The 17,781-nt window shown below is 34.6% G+C and overlaps 1 protein-coding gene across 1 annotated transcript in view; it reads left to right on the forward strand.

Moving 5' to 3' along the window:
• adamtsl7 (ADAMTS-like 7) overlaps positions 1-15,000 on the forward strand; it is a 17,018-nt gene extending 2,018 nt beyond the window's left edge. Inside the window, exons 2-12 of the mRNA XM_051122920.1 lie at positions 850-1,033; positions 4,356-4,531; positions 5,545-5,656; positions 6,571-6,738; positions 7,203-7,332; positions 9,025-9,238; positions 9,806-9,979; positions 10,054-10,230; positions 11,580-11,759; positions 11,843-11,987; positions 13,682-15,000. Coding sequence (XP_050978877.1) covers positions 850-1,033; positions 4,356-4,531; positions 5,545-5,656; positions 6,571-6,738; positions 7,203-7,332; positions 9,025-9,238; positions 9,806-9,979; positions 10,054-10,230; positions 11,580-11,759; positions 11,843-11,987; positions 13,682-13,821 — 1,800 coding nt within the window. The 3' untranslated portion in view covers positions 13,822-15,000. The remainder of the gene's footprint in view (positions 1-849; positions 1,034-4,355; positions 4,532-5,544; positions 5,657-6,570; positions 6,739-7,202; positions 7,333-9,024; positions 9,239-9,805; positions 9,980-10,053; positions 10,231-11,579; positions 11,760-11,842; positions 11,988-13,681) is intronic.
• Positions 15,001-17,781: the final 2,781 nt, after the last annotated feature.

Genomic DNA, 17,781 nt, shown 5'->3' on the forward strand with positions numbered 1-17,781 from the left:
TGTTTCTTATTGTAAGCCTAACAAACTGGGAAACAAGGTGTGTGTGTTTGCATAGTCATAATCATTCCCAGTTCTTATAGATTTCTTTGAACTAACAATAGAAACAGTTGTTTACAGATTGAAATTTGCATTCGATGGCTTGGAGTGTGAGTAAGATTGAATCATGAAATCTGGCCCCTGTATGACCATAAAGTATGTGTGTGTGTTTCTAATTACAGTGTTATGTTAGAAGGGACTGATGATGCTTTGAATGAGTAAGGTTTTAGGAAATGGCTTACAATTAATCATTTTGACTGTAGTAGCATTGTTTCCAAATCTGTGAATCTCAAACACAAACAATCTCGATCTTCATCGATCAGTTCATGCCTTTTTCTGTATTTATCTGCAAGTGTGGGTGAACATTGGCTTTGGTGTTTACATGCTCATATAGTAAGTGCTGATTCATATAAAATGAATGAAATCAGCAAATATGCACATGTATAAATGTTTTAAAGCCTTTTTAAATATACTGGGATATATAAGGCTTAGTGTGTGAGCCAAATGTGAGTGCGTTTTGAGTGAAAGACAGCAGTGTCCTACTGAAGAGCTACATGTGTTTGCTTTTTTGATTAACTCTGGCCAGATAAGACTGCCCATGTTGATTAATCTTCTCAAATCTAATCATCTTAGCTGTTCAATTTTGATTTTAATCTTTTTATTAATAAGATCTCAAGCAAACACATCTGCCCAGATAGTCTCCCATTTGAGCTGGTGAAATCCCTGTTTTCATCCGTGTGGTGAAAGAGTCATTACTCAGGATTGAATCTGCTCTGGAGGTAAAGTCGTGTGTGTGGTGTTGTTTTAATGCAGGGCTGTGAAGGTTTCCAGGTGGATGTTTGCGGTGTGTGTGCAGGGGATGGGAGCTCATGTGAGCTGTTCAGCGGGACACTCTTTCTTTCTGTGCTCTCTGTTGGCTACCACAAGATCCTGGACATCCCCTCTGGAGCTCAACGAATCAAAATACAGGAAACACAGAAGACCAGGAACTACTTAGGTAATTGCACTGAATTCCTGCTAGCTCTTCTTTTTAATTTACTTCAGGGCCATTATCACGACACGTTCCGCAAATAGGGTACAATTTAGTGTCCCATTAATCATTCAAGACATAAAACACATTTTGTCTTCCGAGAACTCTGAAAAGTTGTGTTAATTTTTACACTGCATTTGTTGTCCACAGCCATTCAACCCTGTTATAAGAGTGTAGGATAAAAAAATGTACACTACCGTTCAAAAGTTTGGGGTCGGGGTTGTTTTTGAAAAAAGTCTCTTATGCTCACCAATGCTAATTTTTTTAAACAAAAAAACCCAATATTTTTCAAATATATTTGAAAATGCGACTCATTCCTGTGATGGCAAAGCTAAATTTTCAGCAGCCATTACCCCAGTTTTCAGTGTCACATGATCATTCAGAAATTATTTTAATATGCTGAATGATTTAGTGCTCAAGAAACATGACTTATAATCAATGACAAAAACAGATGTACCGCTTAATATTTTTGTGGAAACGTTGATATGTATATTTTTGTCAGGAATTTTTGATGAATAGAAAATTAAAAAGAACTGCATTTATGTAAAATAGGTCTTTTGTAACATTAGAAATTTTTGTTTGATTTTGTTGTATTTTTTTCTAGTTGCCAAAATATTAAATGTCATGGATGTATATTTACTGAGTAATCCACTGTTTTGTAGAGGGGGGTCAAAATGACAAGTTCAACAAGATTCAGAGCAGGGTTGCCAGGTAAACCCACCCAATTGCTACTCAAAACTAGCCCAGTCGTGTTTTGAGGGTGATCCCCAGTTAAAAATTGTGTTCCGGGTTTTTTTTTTTTTTTTTTTTGACTGTGCTCCCCTGGTCAAATTAGCATTCCAGGGGCTAAATATAATGCTATTGGGGTCGCTTCAATCCGCGGACATGAAAAACAACTGGCAGCAACAGTGTTAAAGTAGACCAGTTCTGTGGGAATACCACGGACTTGGCAACACTGATTCAGAGCGAAATAACAGGGGGTTATTTTTACACAGAGATTGGTAAGTCCATAAGTGAAATCAGTTGATTTTAGATTTATCTTTGCATTATGTGCCAATGGTGACCATTCAAAAATGGAGAAAGAGCACTTTTCAAGTTTTTTTCCAAAGTTTGCATATCTGTAACTCAAGAAGTATTAAAGATATCACTGTATGGTTTCCCTGTAAGGCCCTATATGGTTCAGTTCCAGAGATACTGGGATCTAAATATGTCCCCAGGAGTAAACTGTTAAATATGAAACTTTTTTTAGTGGCCACAAACCAAATGTGGATCACTTTGTACAGATGATACTTCTTTTCTTTCAAAGAGGAATGTCTGAAGAACAAATAATGTTAAAACGAGAAATGTATCTTGTTTCCTTCTGTCAAAACAATTTGATTGAACATACTTGTCTGAGTGCCGTAAATAATCTTTTTCCAAAGCCTGCATGCCTGTAACTCCAGGCGTATTAAAGATATCTGAATATGATGTTAGATTCTAGCTCTTAATAAGCTTTTCTTTTTGAATCTTCATTTTCAAGGCCTTATATCATTCAGTCACAGATATATGGGGACCTCAATGAGGCCCCATGTTTATATTGTTACAATATTGGATTACTCAGTAAATATTCCTCCATGACATTTAATATTTTGGCTTTCCTCACTATATATGTTTATCTTTCTTCAGAATATTTGTTGTTGTTTTGTTTTTTTTTTTTTTTTCAAAAAACTGAGCCGGGATAAATTAAGCCGGGATAAATAAGCAAACAAATAAAATACATAAATAAAATTACCAAACTCAAATTTTTGATTGGTAGTGTGCTTATTTGGAAATTGGAGGTTTATCAGTGACTACAAATCAACATTTGGTTCCAGTTCATCTTAATTTAGATTAAGGGCGAGATTTACTAAACAGTGCAAATTAGCATTAGAATTCAATAAACATTCCAATGGGATGGGAAAATTCTGTGTGTGATTTACTGACAATGCACAAATACAGGCCAGTGTTGCCAAATCCGCGGTTTTCCTGTGGAATTGGGCTACTTTAATACTGTTGCCGCAGGTTGTTTGTTGTGAAAACCTGGCAACCCTGACACAGGTGCAGCCAGATAATTTCCATAATGACCAGCGCAATCTACCAAGAGCATCTACCGGCTGCTTTTAAGACATGGACGTTAAACAGTGGCGCAAAAAAAAAATTGTGCCTCAAAGGGAAACTCCATTAAATGCATATTCAATAAGGTCAGGCACAAAAATAACTATGTCCACACCTTTTCAACGCTAATTCTTCACTGCACGTCTTTAGTAAATCCTGACAGAACTATTGTAATGCCAAAAGACGGTTTGTGTTGGTGTAGATGTTAGTAAATCTGGCCCTAAATCTGTAATCCTATTACTTGCACCATTGAAACATGTGTTACATGAATATGTTTGTTGGTAGAAAACAAAAACAATTAAAAATAAATAAGTAAATATCATGATGAAACAGCTCCTAAATATTTAATTTCATCCTGAAGCTTAAATTTCACCCTTTTTCACCCTTTTTTGTTAAGGGTGTTTGATCTTCTTTGCATGTTCACTTTGCAAAGACTGGGTCGGTACTTCCGCAGCGATGTAGGCTGATTTTGAAATAATTTTTGAAGTTGAGGGAGAAAATACGAGTTTTTTACATACCCTAACTGTCTTGAACCAGAATACACAGAGTTTACGGAGAGAAAGGGACGACGAGCGTTTGAGATTAAAAATTATTTAAATATTTTTTTTATGAAAATAACCGATCGTTTCACTAGATAAGATCCTTCTTCCTCGGCTGGGATTGTTTACAACTGTATTCGGGATCGTTTGAAGCCGCATTTAAACTTGATTTTTGGAAGTTCAAAATTGGGGCACCATATCAGTCCATTATATGAAGATAAATGCTGAAATGTTTTTGTCAAAAAACATAATTTCTTTACGACTGAAGAAAGAAAGATATGAACATCTTGGATGGCAATGGGGTGAGTACATTATATGTCAATCTTTGTTTTGGAAGTGGACTTCTCCTTTAAGCACCTCCTTTCACTTTAAAAAAGAAAGACTGCCTTTTTTCTTCAATGTCCTATATCTTAACGTAGTAGTTGGTTTTACTGTACGGTTTCTAGCTGGTCCAAGCTGGTAGACCACTTTAGATTAGCAGATTAACAGCTACCGCATTCCAGACACCAGCTGGTGTAGCCTGGTTTTTCCAGTAGGGTTAATATGTGGTGTGGAACCACCAGGTGTCCTTCTTCCATCCGTCATATTTTTTTTCTCTCCCTCTCTGTTTCTTTAAGCTCTCAGAACAGCGACTGGTGAGTCTGTGATAAATGGTGACTGGGTGATCGACAGGCCAGGACAGTTCTACGCCGTGGGGACTGAGCTCACTTACAAACGGCCCAATGAGATACGCAGCAGAGCGGGAGAATCCATCACTGCTACTGGCCCAACCAATCAGGAGCTGCATCTCTTTGTGAGAGACTCCTACTGTATGATTTCACAAAACTGCCCTGGCTAAAGATACATATAGTTAGGAAGTATATATACAGTATTTTTATGAAAACATGAGCTTCCAGAATAAAAATTTCCTGATAATTTATGCACCCCCATGTCATTCAAGTAATAATGTCTTTTTGTCGTCAGTTGCAAAGAAATAAATGTTTTTGAGGAAAACGTTCCAGGATTTTGTGGCCAATGAGTTGAAGTTCCAAATTGCAGTTTCAATGCAGCTTCAAAGGGTTCTACACAATCCCAGCCAAGGAATAAGGATCTAATTTACCAGAACGATCGGCCATTATTTTTTTCTTATTATTATTTTTTTTTTAAATAACCACTTACTTAACCATAAATGCATTAGCTTGCACTAGGTCTGCGATGTGCATCTGTGATTTCACGTAATACGTAATTCATGTTGGAAAGGTCACGTGTGGTTAGCTCAAAAATGTCAGGTAGGCTAAAAAACTCTAATTTTCTTCTCCAATTTCAAAACCATGCAACATCATTATTTTGTAAAGGGTGTTTGACTTTCTTTGCATGTTTGCTTTGTAAACACAGAGTTGGTATTTCGGCCTGTGTCACGTGTGACCTTTCCAAAGTGACTATGTAATGCGTGAGGACAAGCTAGTGCAAGATTTGTGGTTAAAAAGTATATCATTTGAATTTTTATTTTAGAAAATGACACATCATTTCGCTAAATAAGTCCCTTATTCCTCGGCTGGGATCGTGTAGAGCTCTTTGAAGCTGCATTGAACCTGCCATTTGGACCTTCAACCTGCTGATCCCCATTGAAGTCCATTATATGGAAAAAATCCTGAAATGAAATTTCTTTGCAATGGAAGAAAGACATGAACATCTTGGATGACATGGGGGTGAGTAAATTATCAAGAAATTTTTATTCTGGAAGTGTTATTATTCTGGAACTAATCCTTTAAGTCTGTATGAATATTAATACTGTGGATTTTCAGTTTTAAACTCCATATTTTTCAGGTGATTTATCAGCAACCCAATCCAGCAGTGTATTATGAATACATTCTACCCAAAGACCCCATCACCGACAGTGATTTAGATGCGTATTCTTATTCTAGTGTACTACCTCTAGGTAAGTATTTTCAGTAAACCTGTATGAGTTTCTTTCTTCTGCTGAATACAAAAGGAAGGTATTTTTGAAGAATGTTGGTAACCAAATAGTTGCTGATAACCATTGACTTCCATAGTTTGAAAAAAAAAAAAAATGATAATGGAAGTCAGGGGAACCAGCAACTTTTTGAGTCAGTAAGTCAGATTTGTTTTAGAGAAATATAACTTTTATTCAGCAAGGACACATTTTATTATTCAAAAGTGACAGTAAAGATGAATAAATAGTTACATTTATTTCAAATAAGTACTGTCAAACCTATTTAACTGTTTTTGACATTGACAATAATCATCATGAAAATGAATAAATCCCACACATTATCAGTACTTACAAAAGTATCGAAAAGTAAATGTATTATAAACAACTTTTCAGTCCCATGACCTTCATCAGGTATATACAAACATATACAACACAATCCTTTTTAAAATCAACACATGACCAATCACTGATGCATAAATACATCATCAATCACAATAAGAAACAATTTGTCTTCACAGGATGAATTATGTTTGTTTTCTTTGAGCACAAAGTGTATTCTCATAGCTTCATAACATTATGAGTGAACCACTGATGTCACACGGACTATTTTAATGATGTCCTTACTACTTTTCTGGGCCTTGAACATTTCAGTTGCATTGCTGTCTATGCAGGGTCAGAAAACTCTTGGATTTCATCAAAAATATCTTAATCTGTGTTGCAAAGATGAACAAAGGTCTTATGGGTTTGGAATTACAAGATTTTTGATTGAACTATGCTTTTAAAGCATTATTTTCTAGATAAGAGAGGAAATGTTTGTGCTGTATTAAAATCTACCTTTTTTTCTTGCACGTTGTAAAATCTTATACAACTGTCCCACATTTCTCTTTCTCATTCTGTAGTAGAGAGTCATGGAATATTTCCTGATCCTGACAATAATGACAGTGAAAACTCATTAAGCAGCTCTAATGCTAACCAAGTTCCATCGGACTCAATAACCCCTGAACCAGTTTCTCTGTACAGCTGGCTTGCCATAACAACAACGCCCTGCAGTGCCACCTGTGGGACAGGTATTTTAGTTGTTAGTCATTACACTATTTATAAAAACCTTACATTAATGTGCGTTTGTGCTTCCTTCTTCCTGTTTAATTCATTCTAAGCAAACTAAATGGTCTGTTAAAAGATTCTTAGAATATGTTAGAAGACAAAAATAGAAATTAATTGTTAGATTTTCATTATTTTTGGCCCTGAGACATATAAACACATTGTTGTGTCCAGTGAATGGTGTTCTGTATTATTAAATAATGACAAACACAACATTCAAGGCCAATGCAGAGGTTTCAGAATGTCCTCACTATTTAAACACTAAATCAAATCCAGAGTAACCATACTTTTGTGTCTGCAAATAAAACTAAAACAGATTGGTATTCTTCCAGCAGCAGACACTGTACTTGTAAGACATTGCAATGACAGTGTTATGTCTTCCTGTCTGTCTCTGTTTAATCTGTTTGTCTGATCCGCGGGTGTTTATCAGGCAGTCGTCAAGTTCTGTTCGGCTGTGTGGAAAGAGCAACTCAAACTACTGTACCAGGAGACCTCTGTAGCTACTCCAGTCATCCTGGCCCTCAGGTAGAGGAGTGTCAATCGCAGCCTTGCCCGGCCTTGTGAGTGAACGTACACAATCCAGCAGACACTGGACTCTAAAAACATCTAGAAAAGTACAAACTAGTATGTTAGTTCAAAAGAGACCCGGGTACACTTACAAAAAAATTTAAAAAACTTTTATTTTACATTATTACAAAGTACACAGCAAACTTTTCTGAATACTTGTCTGTATAAGACAAGTCTTATACAGATGGGTGAGACTTTATTTTAATACATGTACTATTATAATCAGTGTTGGGGAAAGTTATCCATTACAATTTTGCGTTACTCCCTAAATAGTAACTAATTACGTTACTTAGTTACTTTTTATGGAAATTAATTTGTTACAGTACTTTGTTGTTACTTTTTAAATCTGGGCAGGGCTTGCTTCTTTGTTTTTAATATAAAAAATGATAATTTTTGCTAATGTAAAAGCCCTTTCACACCAAAAGTGAAATGAATTCACAAAAGTACATTCATGCAGGAAGGACTCTTCAGCAATAAAAAAACATGAAGCACAAATGTTAGTTTATCTAAAATAATTTTTTGCTTATTCATATGGTTGAATTGGATCATCGAAGGCTAGCAGCAAAGACACTGGTTTATAAAATGGGATTAAATGCATAAAGGATATTTATATTACTTAACATATTTAATTATTGAAGGTTTGCGTCATATTCTGAGTTTGGATTTCACTGTTTTTATTCATTTTGAATTGAATTCATTACTGAATCAGTGAGATTAATTAATGAATGTTCACATTTAGTCTAGAACTACAGTAACATCATGTTTACTCCCAAAATTACCCCACAGGAGACTTGTCAATCAATAAATGGGGAAGCAAAATAAATGGCGTTACTTATTTGAAAAAGCTACTTAGATATTTTCTTGTAAATTAAAAGTAGTGCATTACTTTACTAGTTAATTGAAAAAAGTAATCTGATTATGCAACTCTCGTTACTTGTAATGCGTTACCCCCAACACTGATTATAATAACAATGAATTATGCATAACATGCGTTACATGCAAGTAACCCTAAGCCAAACCCTAATCGTAAACAAAACCATATAGTAAGTACATGTAGTTAATTAATATTACTCAGTACTTAAATGTATAATTACACTGTAACAAGGACACGTTAAAGGAGAAGTACACTTCCAAAACAAAGATTCACATATAATGTACTCACCCCCTTGTCATCCAAGATGTTCATGTCTTTCTTTTTTCAGCCGTAAAAAAATTGTTTTTTGAGGAAAACATTTCAGCATTTTTCTCCATATAATGGACTGATATGATGCCCCGATTTTAAACTTCCATAATGCAGTTTAAATGCGGCTTCAAACAATCCCAAATGCGGTTGTAAATGATCCCAGCCGAGGAAGAAGGGTCTTATCTAGCGAAACGATCAGTTATTTTTATAAAAAATAATACAATTTATATTCTTTTGAATGTCAAACTTTACTTTACAAGAAGCATACAAATAGAACACTTGAATAAACATTTTTTGTAAGGGTGGATTTGAGCACAACACATGACAAGCAGATGTACATGTTTGCAAATCTTAAAAGACCAAAGAACTGTCCATATGGGCGGAGGAAACATTTATAAACCTTTATAGTTGTTGATTTCCAAATGGTTCAAATAAGAAGCACATGCGAGTGAAAAAAAGCAGTTGTTCCTCAATCAATGTGTTTGTTTGTTTGTTTGTGTAGCTGGGATGTCGGGGAGTGGTCCGAATGCAGTAAGACCTGTGGTCCAGGGTTTCAGTATCGTCAGGTGATTTGTCAGCAGGCGCAAGGACAACATGGCAATAGCACAGTCGTCGTGGCAAACAGCCTCTGCGATAACACAGAAATGCCAGAGACCACCACCGTGTGCCAGCTCAAGATCTGCAGTGAGTGGCAGATCCGCTCAGAGTGGACAGAGGTTTGTCAGTGTGTATGTGTGAGTGTGGAGGGGACGTTGGGCTATGAGATTAATATTCATAATTAATTTTTACGACACCTGATCAATAAAAACAGTGTAAGTAATTAATATTAAAGGAGAAGTCCACTTCCAGAATAACAATTTACAAATAATTTACTCACCCCCTTGTCACCCAAGATGTTCATGTCTTTCTGTCTTCAGTCATAAAGAAATTATGGTTTTTGAGGAAAGCATTTCAGGATTTTTCTCCATATAATGGACTTCATTGGTGCCCTGATTTTGAACTTCCAAAATGCAGTTTAAATGCACTGGGCTCTAAACGATCCCAGCCGAGGAAGAAGGGTCTTATCTAGCAAAACTCTTTTTTTTTGAGAAAATTTTAAATTTGTATACTTTTTAAGCACAAAAGCTTGTGTAGCACAGGCTCTGGGATGCGCGTCCACAACGCTAAATAAATGCAGTCTCGATGAGCATAAAAAAACTTCTTTAATAAAATATTAAAAATCTTACTGATCCCAAACTTTTCAATGGCAGTGCACCTTTAATAAACCTCTCTTTCTCTCTCAGTGCTCAGTGCCATGTGGAGTAGGTCAGCGTACAAGAGAAGTTGTGTGTGTGGATAACCTGGGTGACATAGTTGTTGATGAGGAATGTAACATGGCCCTTCGCCCACTGGACCTGCAGAACTGTGACAAAGGAGTGTGTGCCAGCAGCTGGTTCTACTCTCTCTGGAGTGATCGGGTGAGAAATCTGTGCACTTTTCTTTGGTATTTTACTGTAGCACTTCTAAAACAGTTGTTTATGTCTCTCTTCAGTGTTCTGCAGACTGTGCGGAAGGAAGTCGCAGCAGGACGGTGGTGTGTATGATGAGCCACACCAACTCACTGCCTCTGGACAACTGCGATGATGAGGATAAACCTGACGACCTCATGCCATGTGATCTAGGACCCTGCACACAGCGACTGGAATGGTACGCAGGGCCATGGGGACAGGTACATGAACGCAAACAAACACAAACATGCAGAAAAATCAAATACTGTGTTTTTTTGTACTGAAAATCCTTTAGTAGTTTGGTGTTCCTGGTGAGAAATGACCAGCATTTTAAAAATTGCTTGTAAAATATTAAATTAAAATATTGCTTGTGCTATATTATCACCAAATCTTGGATTTATTCTTTTTGTCAACTTGTTTTTTCAATTAGCACAGGTTTTGTATTTTTTTTTTAACTGAATGGTCATAGGCCTCACTGATCTGAGCTTATGCACTTCAGATTTTGAGTGAAGAAAGCATTATTTGTGGTTAATTCTGGGAATGTTTACTCAAAAAGAGGTACATAAGCTCAGATCGATGAGGCCTACGATCAATAAGTTGTAAAAAGAAATACAAAACCTGTGTTAATTGAAAGAAAACAAGTTGAATATAAGGCTTGCTGATAATAAAACATAATGAGAAAGCCATTTTTTGTACCAGTCAAAAGTTTTTGAACAGTAAGAGTTTTAATGTTTTGTTACAGAAGTCTCTTCTGCTCACCAAAGCCTGCATTTATTTCATTCAAAGTACAGCAAAAACAGTAACATTTTATAATATTTGTATTATTTAAATTAACTGTTTTCTATTTGAATATATTTAAAAATGTAATTTATTCCTGGGATTTCAAAGCTAAATTTTTAGCATCATTACTCCAGTCTTCAGTGTCACATGATCCTTCAGAAATCATTCTAATATGCAGATTTACTGTTCAAGAAACTTATAGATTATAGAAATTAATTTAGCAAGAATGCTCTTATTAGCAAGAATGCTTTAAATTGCTAAAGACATAATGTTACAAAAGATTTCTACTTCAGATTAATGCTGTTCTTCTGAACTTTATATTAATCAAAGAAACCTGAAAAAAATTCTACTCAGCTGTTTTCAACATAATAATGTTTTGAGCAGCAAATCAGAATATTAGAATGATTTCTGAAGGATTATATGACTGGAATAATGATGCTAAAAATTCAGCTTTGAAATCACAGGAATAAGTTACATTTTAAAATATATTCAAATAGAAAACAGTTATTTTAAATAGTAAAAATATTTCACAATTTTACTGTTTTTGCTGTACTTTGGATTTAAAAAAGCAGGCTTGGTGAGCAGAAGAGAAATTAAAAAACTTTTGACTGGTAGTGTAGGCCATTTTTGACCCGGAACACCACAAGTGTAACAAGTTGTGAGAAAAATACCAAAAAAGCACAAAACTTTTAGAGGGGGAGGTGAAAAAAAAAAGAAAAAAAGAAAATCCTCTCCAGGTCAAAATGACTGGATCACAACATGAGGTTTAATATGTATGTGTGTGTCACAGTGCTCATCTGAATGTGGCAATGGTACCCAGAGTCGAGGTGTAGTCTGTGTTGTCCAAAACAGTGGCCAATTAGAAGTCACCTTGGATGACCGTTGCTCTCATTTGGCCCGTCCTCCGAGTGCACAGACCTGCTTTTTGAAGAGTTGTGCAGCACAGTGGTACATGACGGAGTGGAGCTCCGTAAGTTTTTCTCACACACAGCACAATTTCAAGCAAGTTATTTCAATCAACTTCTCTAACAAGAATGCTATTTACTGCCTCAGTGTTCTCGTTCTTGTGACGGAGGTTTTCGAGTGAGGGAGGTACGTTGTTTGCAAGATGATTTGACCACCAGCAATGACTGTGATCCTGCTCTTGAACCTGCAAACAAGGAGGAGTGTAACACACATACCTGCACAACACCGATTGGTATGATTTTCTTACTTTTTAAAAATACTTTCTCTTCATCTGGTGGTGTTATACATTTCACACACCCAAAATGATAATTCTGTTATCTGTCATTTCACAATAGGGCTGGGTATCGATACTTTCCCTATTTGAATCTTATTCACAAGCTCGATTTGATTAAATTCCAAATCATTTGTATATATTTTTCAGTTATTTCCATTTGTTTACATATTCTTATTATATAAAGATTTCTCTCTCATCTAAAGTTGTCAGTTGTTATGGTTGTCTAGTAGCTTGTCTTTTTGACAGTCTTGTTATTAACTAAAACTATTAAAAATCATTTTCAGTAACTGAAATAAAGCTTAATTCAAATAAAAATTAAGTATCAGACGACAAAAATAATTTTAAATGAAAATTAGAAATACATGAAGTACGTTTAAATAATTTAATACTAAAATTACTAACGTTTATAAAATTTATTAAAATTACTAAAAAAATGAAATATATAAAATAAGTTATTTTTACAATTATAATAAATGTCTTACGCTGAACATTAATTGCTCTATAGCTATCAAGATCCACAAATATAGAAATAAAAATCTATATATATATATATATATATATATATATATATTGAAAATATAAAAATAAGTTCATAAAACATTCTAAAATAAAATTAAAATATTCAATGAAAAACTTAATTTTAAATAAAAATGACAAATGTTGCCTTGGCTAATAGCTGAAATATGTTTCAATATGTTTAAAATACTAAAGTTCTAAAATTAATAAAGCTAAAGCAGAAATAAAAATCTATATAGAAAACAGGAAGAAGTAATAAAAATGACTAAAATTACTAAGAAATTAAAGTAAAATGAAAAAGAAAAGTTTAAATATATAATAAGTTAATTAAAAATTATAATAAATATCTTACGCTGAGCACTTTACTTACTCTTTTCCATAATATGAATTACAATGAATCCAGACTATAGCTATTAAGATCCTCAACATAAAAATAAAAATCTATATAGAAGATATAGATTTCTATATATTTCTATAAAAATATATATTTATATAGAAATAAAAGTCTACATATAAAAATACTAAAAGTAATAAAAATGGCTAAAAATGACCAAAATAAACTGCAATTAAAAGGAAAATTGAAAATATAAAAATAAGTTAATTTAAAAAAGCGTCTTATGCTGAACATTTTAATTGCTCTTTTCCGTAATTTGAATAAAAGTGAATGGAGACTATAGCTATCAAGATCTACAGTATAGAAATAAAAATCTATATACAGTAGAAGATATAGATTTCTATATACTGTACTTTTAAAGAAACAAAAATCTATATATTAAAAATAAAAGTGACTAAAACTAAGAAGTTAAACTAAAATTAAAGAGAAAACTTGAAAATATAAAAATAAGTTCATTAGAAAAATGTAATAAGTATTTTACACTGTGCACTTTAATTTCTTTTTTCCCTAATATGAATTAAAGTGAATGGAGACTATAGCTATCAAGGTCCACAAAATTACAATAAAGCACAAATGAAGTGTAAATTATGTGGTACTCCATATAAAAAGTAAAAACAGCAACAAAAAAAAACAAAAAAACAAACAAACGGGTTAGAATAATATGAAGATGTGAGTTTATCATTTTCATTTTTTGGTGAACTGTACCTTTAAGATATCTCTCTCTTTGTGTCTCTCTCTGTAGATGAGTCCTGCAAGGATATGTACTATAACTGTGTGGTGGTAGTCCAGGCGCGTTTATGCGTGTACTCATACTATCGCAGCACATGTTGTGCATCATGCTCTCGGGTCACTCAGAGAGACTCACTGCACAGAATCAGGTGATCTGGTTACCTTGTTCTTGGAATGTGACACCACGACTCACCTTTCCTGAATTATGCTGTCCTTGTCTCATTATGGCATCATCCCCCAAATGTTTACAGCTGGATCTGACCCTGAGATGACATCACTGTTCATCACTGTTTAAAGACTTTCAGATGTATGTTCGCTGCCCTTTTTTTAAAAAAACACAAAATGATAATGCTCCATGAGCAAATGAGTATTTATTGCAAATAAAAACATTCGAGCCTTTTACTACATGTTCAGTAATGTCAAAAAATGACAGATTTAAAATTAATCTGGTCATTTAAATGTCTAATAGTTTACATCTAAACATTCTAAATGAACTCTTTACATTCTTTACATCTTTGGGATTTATCTAAATATTATATCTAAAATTTTGCTTCACTGGTATTGCAGAGGAGTGATCCTATTTTTTTTATATATATATATATATATATATATATATATATAATTTTCGGGAATTTCACATGTAATGTTAGTCAATGCTGTCCCGATATGACCCCTTCAAAAGTCCATGTGAGTATGAATAGAACAGAATAGCCTGCCATTTCACACATGGTTCAGAATGTTGCTCTCACACTGATCTGAGATTATAAAAATTATACAAAACCTGATGGTGAAGGTGAGTTCTAAAACGTGAAAAAACATTACTTCAGTGAGACACTCTATTTGGGGGGCGGAGGAAATAAAAATGCTGTATTTTCACAGTTGTGCTTATACTGTTGGACTGGGAATAGAGTGAACCCATAATTGTTTGTTAGATGATAAAATATATTATTAATGAAGTTCTTATTGTTAATAATAGTAACTCATTAATAACATTATGGCATTTATGGGAACACATCCCAATATCAGAAAAAATATAGAAAAACACTGTTCCAGTGAAAATATTGAAAAAATAAATAAGTAATTTCTATCATAATAAGATAAGTGGTGTCAAATCGATTAATCGTGATTAATCGCATCCAAAATTGTGTTTACATAACATGTTTACTTTCTATAAATATACACAACACACGGACATGTATTATGTAAACACAAACTTTTATTTTTTGCGATTAATCGCGATTAATAAGTTTGACAGCACTCATTCATTTGTGCAATAAAAAGACAACATTTCAAATTACCTTAAACCATGCTTGTCATATATCATTTTAAAGGGATCCTATTATGCTCTTTTTCAAAGTCTTGATTTTGTTTTGGGGGTGTACTAGAACATGCTCTCACGCTTGGTGGTTCAAAAAACGCATTTTTCACATAATTTACATTATTACAATACCTTTCTCCCCAGCCTGGCACAAATAGCTCGATTAGTTACGGGTTTAAAGGAGAAGTCCACTTCCAGAACAACAATTTACAAATAATTTACTCACCCCCTTGTCATCCACGATGTTCATGTCTTTCTTTTTTCAGTCGTAAAGAAATTATGTTTTTTGAGGAAAACATTTCAGCATTTTCTCCATATAACAGACTGATATGGTGCCCCGATTTTGAACTTCCAAAATAAAGTTTAAATGCGGCTTCAAACGATCCCAAATGCTGTTGTAAACGATCCCAGCCGAGGAAGAAGGGTCTTAACTAGCGTAACGATCGGTTATTTTAATAAAAATAATACAATTCATATACTTTTTAATGTCAAACGCTCGTCTTGTCTTACTCTGCCTGGACTGTTTTTGTCGAAAAACTTCCATCTCATGTTCTCCCTCCACTTCAAAATCATCCTAAATCGCTGTTTTACCTTTTTTGTTACTTCTGCAGCGATGTCGGATGATTTTGAAATGATTTTTGAAGTTGAGGGAGAAAATACGATTGGAGTTTTGAGACATACCCTAACTGTCTTGAGCCAGAATACACAGAGTTCAAGGACTGCAAGGCAAGACGAGCATTTGAGAATAAAAAGTATTTAAATTGTATTATTTTTATGGAAATAACCGATCGTTTCATTAGATCCATTAGAGCCATCTTGATGTAGGTTTTCAAGCTCAACAAGGAGATTTACAAGACCCTTCTTCCTTGGCTGGGATCGTTTACAACGACATTTGGGATCGTTTGAAGCCGCATTTAAACTGCCTTTTGGAAGTTCAAAATCGGGGCACCATAGCGGACCATTATATGGAGAAAAAATGCTGAAATGTTTTCCTCAAAAAACATTTTTTTTTTAGGACTGAAGAAAGAAAGGCATGAACATCGTGGATGACAAGGGGGTGAGTAAATTATTTGTAAATTGTTGTTCTGGAAGTGGACTTCTCCTTTAATGAAGGCCAGTGTTCCGCAAAAAGGAAATGTGTTATGATTGATTAACTATCCCAGTGTGTTGCGATTGGCGAACAGCTTAGACGGTGTTTCAGTACTGCCATGCCCTAGTCAAACAGTTAGCGCAAGTTAGATTAGTGAATCTTACGTTTTAAACAGAGATATTTTTCTTACAAAAATGCATCGTTTCGCTACAGGAGACCCCCGGGAGCTGTGTGAGACTTTTTTTTTTTATTATGGATGGATGCACTTTATTAGACTCCGATTGCATTCGTCTGAAAGAAGGAAGTCATATACACCTAGGATGCATGGAGGGTGAGTAAATAATACCCTACAGTAGTGCGAGATCGCAGATACATGATATTATCGTGCTAATTTATTTAATTATTTTACATACTTAGTTTTATTGCCTGAAACCAGCTCCAGCGTAAGGCTAAAAGCAGCCTAACATTATCAAAAACATAATCACTGATCAGTCTAGCCTATTCTAGTGCAAGTTTATGTATTTTAAAAAAACACTCGTGTTCTAAGTGAAGCTATCTACACTGTATGATGAATAAATCTCGTACCACACACTGCACACGTCTGCGGCACGTTACGGCCGGACGCAGCAACCGGAGTAGATCGCGGCTGAGGGATGTGTTTCGACCCCCTGTACTGCACACGTCTGCGGCGCGTTACTGATCTGAAGCGGCCACTGTAGTCAGTGCTTGTGTTTATACCCGCCGCGCTGCGGCTCGCTGAAGCGGCTCTCCGCGCTGCATCGCTAAAGTTTGGCTAATCCCCCACCTCATCCATACCCACCCCCCAAAAATCTAAATTTAGGTAGGCGGATTTAATTTAATGATATTCTAATAGACCGCGTTGTGACATCATTGCATGCGGAAAACAAACATTGTAGTCCAAAGGAGTCGTTCGTTGTAGTTCTTGGAAAATAGATTTTTTTAAAAAACAAAATATCTCCTTTTGGAGTGGACTTTGAAATTTGTGACTTTGTAGATCTTTTTTATGCCCAAAGATACACACCACACACTGACTAAAATTCAAAAAATGAAAAAGCATAATAGCACCCCTTTAATCTTGGGTTGAAGTGTTTTGTCACTGGAGTTCTAAAGTGATGATTATGGTCATTGCAAGAAATAAAACGATTAATTAGAGGATTAATAAGTAATTTACGTACTCCAGTTTGTCATGAAATGGCCCCGAAAAACTAAAATCACAGCCATGAAATCATAAATATCACATTTCTGTTTGTTTGCACATGTAAATATTTTTCAATTTCAGTCGTATGTACAGTCAGAAGTTTATCAGAGTGAAAAAGCTTGGTTTGTTTAGGGTCTTTCAAGATACAAATTGTTTCAAAGTAGCTTTGCAGAGAAATGAAAACTTCCTTATGCTTCCTTGGGAAGAAGCAAGACTTCAACTCTTCAGGTTTTCTCAGATTTAAATTTATACAGCAACATGCAATATATCCAGTCATGTGCTCCATCTCTGCTCAGTAATAGACCACTGCTGCCCTCTAGTGGAGGAAAGAGGACACATTTAAATTGTGTATCACCAGTTTATTATGCTGAATAAATTAATAAAATGAATAAATGTATAATTGTACTCACAATAATTCTTTATGATCAAAATTATTCTATGATTTAGAAAACTAACAAAATCAGTTTGCGATCCATTTAACTTGTT

This window comes from Labeo rohita, chromosome 1, assembly GCF_022985175.1.
Source record: "Labeo rohita strain BAU-BD-2019 chromosome 1, IGBB_LRoh.1.0, whole genome shotgun sequence".
Classification (NCBI taxonomy): Eukaryota; Metazoa; Chordata; class Actinopteri; order Cypriniformes; family Cyprinidae; genus Labeo; species Labeo rohita.